Source organism: Hibiscus syriacus, unplaced genomic scaffold (genome assembly GCF_006381635.1).
Source record: "Hibiscus syriacus cultivar Baekdansim isolate YM2019G1 unplaced genomic scaffold, ASM638163v2 tig00110393_pilon, whole genome shotgun sequence".
Lineage (NCBI taxonomy): Eukaryota > Viridiplantae > Streptophyta > Magnoliopsida > Malvales > Malvaceae > Hibiscus > Hibiscus syriacus.
The window spans coordinates 921,512-931,658 of NW_024062721.1; the positions used below are offsets into that span (position 1 = coordinate 921,512).

The 10,147-nt window shown below is 38.5% G+C and overlaps 1 protein-coding gene and 1 non-coding gene across 2 annotated transcripts; one reads left to right on the forward strand and one right to left on the reverse strand.

Annotated features, from left to right (window-relative positions):
* Nucleotides 1-4,799: 4,799 nt before the first annotated feature.
* Nucleotides 4,800-4,872, forward strand: TRNAA-AGC. Its single transcript has one exon. It is a non-coding gene; the product is annotated as a tRNA-Ala (tRNA).
* Nucleotides 4,873-6,366: 1,494 nt separating this feature from the next.
* LOC120123477 lies at nucleotides 6,367-10,026 on the reverse strand. The gene is made up of 6 exons (XM_039142361.1): nucleotides 9,795-10,026; nucleotides 9,467-9,577; nucleotides 9,310-9,365; nucleotides 7,536-9,213; nucleotides 7,312-7,459; nucleotides 6,367-7,124 (listed from the first exon to the last, which is right to left on the reverse strand). Exons 4-6 carry the CDS (start codon nucleotides 9,132-9,134, stop codon nucleotides 6,502-6,504), a joined length of 2,370 nt encoding a protein of 789 aa, XP_038998292.1. The 5' UTR covers nucleotides 9,135-9,213; nucleotides 9,310-9,365; nucleotides 9,467-9,577; nucleotides 9,795-10,026; the 3' UTR covers nucleotides 6,367-6,501.
* Between the last annotated feature and the right edge of the window lie 121 nt (nucleotides 10,027-10,147).

Consider the following 10,147-nt stretch of genomic DNA (forward strand, 5'->3'; position numbering starts at 1 on the left):
TTCTCTATGTCATTTTTTAAAACTGCACCACATAATGTTCCCTATTGGATATAGTGGAATATCTCATGAGAAATAATCACATTATCTGTAATCATACAGCCAGGTACAAATGTATTTTTCTGTTCATCGACACAAGTTTCCATAAATGGGTGAAGGCGATTCAGGATAACCTTCGCAACAACTTTGTATATCATTGTGCATAACGCAATAGGGCGTAATTATGTCATTCGCTACGGTTCAGCGACCTTTGGAATAAGAACCAAAATTGTATGATTAACCTCGGCAATTGGTACACGACCATTCAACAAATCGAGGCACAAATGGACAAGGTCATCACCGACAATTGGCCAGAAACGACGGTAAAAGGAACCCGGTAAACCATCTATTCCTGGGGCTTTGTTGGGATGAATTTGATAAAAAGCAACGACGATCTCATCCCAAGAGTAAGGAGCAGTAAGAGTGGAGTTCATATTATCCGTAAGTATCGGAGTGGCGGCAGTTAAAGTTTCATTAGCCGGAACAGAAGAAGCCGAAGTGTAAAGCCCAGAAAAATAGTCAATAGCTTCTCGATGAATATCATCAATATCATCCACCCATGAACCGACTTCCGTGAATAACCCCAGAATGAAATTCTTTTTACGCCTCGCAAATGATCGAGAGTGAAAATAAGCGGTGTTCTTATCTCCATGGGCTATCCATTGTACACGAGACCTCTGACGCCGATAAAATTCTTCTCTGGACAAACGAAGTTGAAGTTGAAGTTGCTCACTTGCTCCTTAGTTTTAGAAAACAAAATCAATTCATTGTCAAACATTGGCCACTGCAGCATGTTATTGGCTTTAGTGCACAAATCCAGTATTGAGCTTTTGTTATTAAGAAATTGCTCATGTTGCCAATCTTTTAATGTTGAACCAATGGCCTGGATTTTAGCAAGTATGGGTCGTGTTGACCCTTCCCAAACCTGCCTAATTTTCCTCACACAATCAACGTCGGCAGCCCAGCATTCATCAAATTTAAAGTAATCTTGTCGTGACGTACGAACATGGGAATGGCAGGCATCGTATCTAAGAGAAGAGTACAATGATCGGAAGCCGAATGTATTCACTCCGAACCACCACATGAGGAAATAAAGCTCACCACGACATTGTTGAAACAAACCAGTCGATACACACATATTCTAACAGTAGAAGCAGTACCTTTATGCCAGGTATACCACCCTCGTGAGGGGCGTATATCAGAAAGATTATTTCGTTGAAGAGCATCCATATCTCCACGATTCCGCTGTTGGCCTCCGGATTTTTCTGAGTCCAACAGAATCTCATCAAAGTCACCCCCAACTAACCAGGGTAGAGCAGAATGAGTACTGAGACGATCGAGAAGATTCCACGTCTCATCATGTTGTCAGCGATCACTACGGCCGTGCAAACCCGTAAACCGGAAATTATTGCTGTCAAACTGAACTTCCCCATCAATATGCAAAACAGAATAGGACTACATGTTCACCATGAGAGTAGATTTCCAGAACAAAATAAGGCCAATACAGGATGGATCACTGGCCACATATAAGCATCCCATCATTCCTAGACGAAGTTTTAGAGACTCAACACGGGGAAGATGAGATCAGGATCTTGCTGAGCAACTAAATGCTCAACGGCCTGGACTGTCCGGGGGTTCCCAAGCCCCCGACAGTTCCAACATAAATTTTTTAAAAGGCTAGCCGAGGCTGGTCCCCAACCTTCGCCGAATCAGAGATAGAGTTAATGGATTTGTCAATGGTATCACCTAAGGCTCCTGCCAGATTAACACACAGCCGACTCTTCTTCGGAATCTGTATCTGAGTCTCGGTATGAATAGTTTGTGCCATACGCTTATAGGACCGAATTACCCGAGATGGTGTCTCCTCTTTGTTTTTGGAGGGGTTCATTGCCATAGTGGGACCAGTAGGAGGAAGGCCTAAGATCGGTGCAGACATTGTCGATGAACTTGGTGCCGAGGAAGCAAAAGCAATGTCAGAGTGAACAAGAGCTTGGGATGTGGTTGAGTTAACATTCTCCGATGACCCTGATGGTGCACTACTAGGAGAGAAATGCACAATGGAAGGCTTAGAACGACTTGACGATCCAGGAGTAGTGGGAGGTGGCACTCTTAACCATTCACCAAACTGATCATCCGAAACCGAATCAGAGGAAACCTGAGGACAAACAGCAATAACATGACCAACAATCCGACACCAGAAACAGAAGGCAGGCAACCGTTCATATTTCAATAAACAGAGTCTTGGTTTACCATCTGTCCGTCGGTCAATCGGAAGACAACGACGTAGAGGCAAAGAAATATCCAAGCCAACCCAAAGTGTAAGATATGTGCCCATTCTATCATAATTTTAGGACCATGGTTTCAAATCGCGGTCGCGTTTTCGGTCATTTCAGGTTAACCGTGATTGTGGCCATTGCGGGCGCTATTGGACTCTATTGCGAGTGTAGCGGGTAACTCGGACGGCGGTAAAACCGCTATTTCGCAGGCGCTATCACGTTTTCGGACCGTGATTTGAAACCCTGCTTAGGACATCCAACCAAGAGGTAAATCATATACACGAACCCATAAATCCACCTGCAAGAAGTTGTAATCATTAAGACTGCGTAGCGGATCATAAGCAACCAATGCAAGATGATCACCATTGAAATACCAAGGCGAGCGATCGAGGACAAACTTCATAGCATCAGTCAAGTTGAATTTGAAGAGAAAATGCCTACCCTCCAGAGCAGATATATCAAGAACTCTACTGACACCCCAGATTGTCCGGAATGGAGGGATCATTATAAAATCGATGATTACATTTACTAAGAGAATAAAGTAACATTTTTTTTCTTGATTAAAATATTAGTTAAATAAAGTCTCTGTCCTACTTCAATTTGTAAATTTAAATACTTAATTTATTATTCTTTTGATATAAATTTACTTTACTCCCTTAACATTTGATCTTGGCTTCGTCTCTGAAAATAACAGTGGTGAAATAATTTATTTTGAAGAATAATTGAAGTTATTTTATGGTAAAATATTCTTAGAGAATTAAATTGTGTATAAATGACTAGATGTATCATCCATTAAGGATGTTTCGTCTTAAAAAATAACTTTAATTTTTTCTCTAAGGGATGACTAAGGGAAGAGCGAGCAGAAGACGGTCGTCTCTCAAAAATTAAAATTATTATATATTTTAATTTTTTATATTTTTTATTGAAAATATATTTTTGTCTCTCTGGAATTTTAAAAATTAAATTTTAGAAGTCCGTCTTCCAAAACATAAAATTTTACGTTCGTCCCTGATGAAAAAATCCTTTATAGACCTCTAATTGTGAAGAGAACTTTTTTGATAAGGATCTTAATTACTATTTTCGTACAATGAGATTAGAAGTGCAATATATTTTATTTCATTTATACTCTCTTTGTGTCATGTTTTGAAGGAGAGAACGATTATCTAATTGTTTTATTTTTTCTTATTCCGCAAAGCATGAGTACATAACTTGTTCGTAGGTGGATGCAATTGCGTACATGATAGACTCATATGACAAGGAGATGTTTCCCGAGTAGAAGAGGAGTTGGATGCTCTCCTCTCTTATGAAGCCTTGACTAACGTTTCATTTCTCATCTTTAGTAACATGATTTGTTGCGGAAGACGGCTATCGGATAGAGTAAAAATACAACTGATAATTTGAGAAAATAAAAATTAAAGATAAAAGAGACACAAAATTTACGTGGAAAACCCCTAAATTTTATAGGGTAAAAACCACGGGCAACGGTAGAAGAATTTTACTATGAGAAAATAGGAATTACAACCTCTCTCGATCTACCAATGAGAAAACAATGATAATTCTCTCTTGATAAAAAGGAGAAAACAACTCTCAAGAAGCTCTCTAAATTCTTTCTAGTATTGGAAGAAAGCTAGAATGCTTTGGGATGATTTTGAAGCTAAATGAGCTAGGGTATTTATAGTTGAAGCTTTAAGTATTAATTTGTAAATACCCTAAATTATAATGACTAAAATTGAGGTTTACCCATTCCTAAAAAATCAACAAAAAACAGCCCACTTTCGGTGCCCCTATATTTGACAAAATTCATTCAATTTTCTTCAACTTGCACCGAAAGTCATTTTGACTTTCAACATGATTGGCATCTTATATTTTGTCTCGGAAGACGAGTTATGATTTCTCTTCGGGCTCACTAATTTCACGACATGAAAAGATAAGGTCAATTTGAGAGATTTGAATGATCCTCGAGGTGGTCATGTGTAGTATTTTCCCAAAAAAAAAATGAACTACAAAGATGATTTCAGGTGGCTTTCTCGATACATTAAGTATGTAGAAGTACATGAAGTTTAGCTTGCTTTCTTTATCAAAATATAATATTAAATATCGATCAATGATCAAAATATAATGTTAAATATCGATCAATGATCAAAATATAATGTTAAATATAATTTAAAAAGATTATTAGATGACCAAAACATAATCTCGAGAATAAGTGAGTTATCAAATATGTAATTTATCCTATAAACAAAAATCTTAGTTTATCTTGTTAGATTTTTTTTAAAGAGACTTGTAAACTACTTAAATATTTATATATATATATATATATATAAAAGAATTAATTTAATACATGTAATTTTTAAAACTTACTTTTTCCTTTTATTTTTTAATTCTATTAGACAATGAATAAAAATAAAATTACATTTTCATTCAATTTTTCTATCCAAAGTTTATTTATATTGAATATTTAATAACATTTCGTAATTGAAATGCAAAGGGGATGTAGCTCAGATGGTAGAGCGCTCGCTTAGCATGCGAGAGGTACGGGGATCGATACCCCGCATCTCCACTACTAGTTTTGTGCGGACTTTTTATTCTCACTCTGTGATTAACCCAAAAATATTCTTTTTGTCTGTCTCTTTTATTTCTTCTCCCTGAACTTCACTAATAATTTCTTCTACCTATATTTCCATTTTGTACAGTTGTTTCTGCTTTTCTTGGCAAATCTTTGGATTTTCTCTTCATCAGATATCGCTGTGACAAAGATGATTTGTCAAAAATATTCAACTGCATGACATGAGTGGTTTGGCGTCTGATTCATGCCAATGTTTCGAAGATGGCAAAACTTGACAAAGAATTTAACATGACACGATGGAGGAGAGAGGGTCAGTCAAAATCCAACCTTTGCATGGTCCTGATCAAACTTCTTCAGTATGTAGCAACAGTAACCATGCTGGCAAAACAACCATAAACGTCAGCAAATTAAATATACAACTTGCTCAAATGGCTACAACCCCAAACCAGAGGAAGAGTAAGCTAACAGGAATGTATAAAATTTTGAACTTGGAATGGGTGGGGTTATTATTTTTTCTTTCCACCAAATCTCCCTCTTACCCAGCAGCCATGTTATTCAGATTAGGACGTAAGCGTGTCTAATGCAAGTATATTGATTTCTTTCTACATTTTTCTATGCATTTAATGAATCTTTGGAGGATCATTTTTCTATGCGAGAGGTACGGGGATCGATACCCCGCATCTCCACTATTATTTTTCAAACTTTACGGTAACCCCATCGAGGAATAATCTGGGACTAAAGGCCTTTAGGAAGTCTGGGACTAAAGTTTTCATCCCTTCCGTGTGCTGCTGCTGATGATGATGATGATGGCCGCCATGCCTCAGTTCTTCTCCCGGTCTTGTGAATGGCCTTCACCACCGCTTTGCGATCCACATATCCCAACGCTGTGATATTAGTTGATACCCTGTTTATTTCCACGCATTTTGCTCCTACATATATAAAACCATCAAAAGCAAACCCTTTGAAGTCTTTCTTTTTTCTGATATTTCTCTCAACTCTACTTGTATTTTTGTTCGGCCATCTATCTATATATAGAAAAGGAGTACATGGATACCATTGACGTTGAGCAAGGATTTCCTGACAGCTTTCTCGCAAACTTTGCAGTGTAAACGTACCTTGAATTCAACCACCTGCAACATCAAAAACCAGATTAGCTACCTGCACAAGTAGGAAGATAAATTTGGGGAAGTTAAGAGAGGAAAGGGGGAAAAACCTCCATGGTGTTTATCATTCTTTACACAAGACTCAATGTGGTCCATGACTGCCTCCACAAAGTAGTTTTTGATCAATTAAAGCAGGTTAAACTAAAGCAACGATCACTTGTTTGGATAAATTTCCTTTTCATCATTAAAGTTTAAAAAGTTGTGTTATGGTCACTAATATTATAAATGTAATCAATTTTAGCCACAATTTAATCTGAATATTATTTTTGTTAACAATAAGTATTCATAATAAATGTAATCGTGGAATAAAGTGAAAACCCTTTGGACTCCAGAACATCGTTTTTTCTACATTCCACCTTCCATTGCCATATATATATGTGTGTATATATATAGACATATATGCTAGCTATACAATGAATTATAACAAGGAGAAAAGGGATGCCCTGAGATTAAGAGGGCCTTAAAGCAGTAAATCAAAAACTAATTCATCAACTAAGCAAGTTAATATAGTTTTCTCAACCTCTAAACCCTCTTCAAACGCTTCCATATCAAAATCAAGCCATCTCTCTTGCTTTGTGTTCATATTCTTGCCTACAAGGTCGTCCACCACCAAAATGCTCCCCATCTTTCTCCAATCCAATATCTCTTTGTATAACTCTTCCGCTAACCATCCTTTGTTTTGGATCAATTCTCCCCACTTATCCCATCCTTTGCAGCTTCCGACAAAAACCTGGTCGTACTGTGACTCCAGGGATTCACTCATGCAATCGAGTAAAAGTTTTAGTTCCAGCTTGTTGTGATCTTCTCTGTGTCCTTCAGTTCTGTTTCGATGCTCGAGCTGATTGACAGCATTCAGGGTCACGATATTATTGGTCTGACCCAATGCATATTGTATGAACTTTAGCTTAGAGTCTTTTAGCACCATTTTCACATAATCGAGTTTGGAATTGGTCGACTCTTTATAATATGTTGATTTTGATGTCGTCGTTAGAAGCTTCCCGTCCGCTTCTCCCACGATCTGGGAAGACTTGGCTCCAGGGGACGAGCTTAACACGTCTTCTTCGGGAGCCAAATGCATCATGCCTGCAAATATAGATTGTATGTGGTCAATGCAGCAACTTAATTACCGAGTTTACGTATTAATCATCTTGCAAACCTAAACAAGTTACATTGATGCAAACCTCATATTGTTTCTAGCTGAATATAAAATATAATGAAATTGGTCGAGTGTAAGAAACTTGAGTCCCAAGGAAATAAGAGTACAGCTTACCACTGGTACTATCTCCGCTATCAGCGAAACCCTCACTCGTGGCAGAAAGTTCAAGTGTTGAAAGTGCACTAGGATGTTGAAGATCTACTTCTACGCCAGTCTCGCTGCTGCTGTTGCTAGCATTTCGATCTTCAATTACTTCTGAAAGCTGGAATCATTCGATAAACTTAAGCAACACATGTCATTATATAAGTAAATGGTAGCAGTGAGTGAGTAAACCAAACCTCCCACTTCGTTCTCCATTCAAGCTCCGGTTTGTCGATCGAAGAGCGGTTTAATTCAGCGGAGCTATGTGATATGTCCTTCTCTAGATCCACCTGAAGTAATTCGTGATGTCCCGTTGATGTAGTTGTCAATGTACCCAATGGGAGCTCTGAAATTTTCTGACTGGATGCAGGACTACATGAGGCCTCCTCTAAAATGATATTGCAATTGGATGACTCAACTCTATATGTCAATTCCTCGAGCTTTCCCCCTACAATAACACTCATAGCATCCCTGCCGATTATATTAAGATCGAGTGAAGAATATCCTAAGCTTTTAAAGACCAGTGGATCATTGTCACCAGAAGGATCACCATCAAAGTTGCAGCTCGTTTCCACAACATGACTTGTGGAAGGTACATTGGGCATGGATATTTTGATGGGGGATGTAAATGTAAATGAAACAACATCCATGCTTGTATTCGTTCTAACTGCATCTAGATTAGAGTTCCCATCAGTTGTAGTAACATTACATTTGATGGACCTTTCACCGCCATTCATCGATGAATTTTTCGAAACTGTTCTTCCGGATAGAAGATCCTCATTTACAGGCTGTTTCTTTATAGACGAATTCTTTCGTCTAGACATGAAAAGCTCCTTTGAAGGACCAGTTGCGGAGGAGCTCACGTTCCTGGATTGAGATTCGGAGTTGACTGTCACCTTGCTTATACTCCTTCTCAACCCGACCATACCATTCACGGACCTAGCCTTTCTACCTTGCTGGTCCAGAGTCGAAGTCTTTGATGTCGAATTGTCTCGATTAGATATGCGGTTCTGCTTCTGATTATTCTGCCTCAGGACATTGTTAATCCTATACGCAGAAGTTCCGTTCTCCGCATTCTTTCGCACATCTGCCTGTCTCCTAGAATAATGTTTTCCTTTAGCATCATTCCCTTCCTTTGGATTTACAGGACCCCCATTACCACTTGAAAACGACCCCTCTTTCCTCCGAACATTAACCCTTGCTTGTTCTGCAAGTAAGACTGGTTTCCCCTTACTCCTCAAACTGTTAGAACTACCTTTTCCCGAATCCGATGTACTGTGACTCTTGCCCTTACGTTGTTCTTTCAAAGACTTCGCTACATTCCGACTAGGCTCATCAGGTCTTTGAGGTCCGGATACCTTATGTGTGACTTCAATTTTCTCTTTCAAATCCCGGATTTTCAAAGGAACTGAAGAAGACTGAAACGACGGCACTTTATGTTCGGAAGTTGTCCTAGGACCAACCTCGATAATCTTTGCAGCTGCCTCCATTATATAAGCTGCATTCTTGGTTGGTATGAACCCCGGACTCTTGACACGAGACAAGAGCTTATGGTGAGTTATTGCGACTGGTTTTACCGATTTCTGGGGCAATATTTCAGTCTGAAATCTCTCAATCATACCGTTCTGCACCTTACAAAACCTCAGTTCAATCGGACTTGAGGACGACCAATCAAGCTTGTTAGAGATGCCGGTGTGGTCCATAGGTCGATAGCTCCGAGACGTTCGGTGTAGGCAACGAGTGTAACCCCATGAGCCTAGCAACAAGTCCAGGTGCTCTAGATCCACATCCTTCATCACTAGTCACCGAGGAAGCAGAACTAAAATCAGCACAGCATGTATTACTTGAAGTGCCATTGTAGTCATCCTCATCCATCTGGTAAAAGAATACAAAAGTGAACAATATAGTCTGATACTCAAAATCTTACCCAAACTACAGTACAGCAAAAGGAAGAAGTGGCGGAAATTGCACCCTATAAGGCGACGATCTCAGTCGATTTCCCACTGGTTTTCCTCTCTTTGATTCTCCTGCAGTCCGAAATATAAAAAAGTTTGTGCATGAACTACAAATATATTCGAGACAAAGTCTGGAATATACATACAGATGAAGAACAGATAGATGTATATACCCGAGATTTCATCATTGTTTGAGAACAATTTCTTTCGAGATTTACCATTCCAATCAAACAAATGAAGAAGCCCTCCCCTCGAATGTTTCTTTTCTACCTCCATTATCGCATCTATAAACCAACAAAACTTGAATATTTAAACCCCAAAACGAAAAGGGAAATCGAATCATCAAACAAAGTCCATGTAGAACAATAATTTTCACTCTCATTTGCTCAATGCATCATCTCTCAAGCAAGAAATTGAAGAAAGTGGAGTTTTTTCTGACAAAAACTACATGAACAAGACAATCAGATCTCAATGATCCAACATGTAAGAAAAAACCATCACCTTGAATTCTTCAAAAGCTGCCTAAATTCATGATCCGAGCACCAAGATCCTTCTTTTGACACAATGGAGATCATGAAAACAGGTAAATCAATCCGGGTGTTCTTCAAATTGAACAAAGAAGCTCAATCTTATTACAACTCAAATCCAAGCACCATTTTTGGTTTCTTCCATGTATGGTAAGGATTTCTTTTTCCTTTTATTGCGACAACTAAAATAATAGTAATAAAATAATGGATTTGGTTTTTAAGTAGGAAATGGACAGAAAAGAAAGGTCCAAGTCTGGAGAAAAAGATATTTTAGTGACAATAGTAGAGATACTTAGAGACAGATTCAGTTGATACCAGATAAGATAC

Coding starts and splice junctions, on each gene's coding strand:
- LOC120123477 (XM_039142361.1), bottom strand. CDS start 9,134: ATGAAGGATGTGGATCTAGAGCACCTGGACTTGTTGCTAGGCTCATGG. Junction 7,460..7,535: donor AATGGAGAACGAAGTGGGAG/GTTTGGTTTACT, acceptor GAATGATTCCAG/CTTTCAGAAGTAATTGAAGA. Junction 7,125..7,311: donor TAGCGGAGATAGTACCAGTG/GTAAGCTGTACT, acceptor CTATATTTGCAG/GCATGATGCATTTGGCTCCC.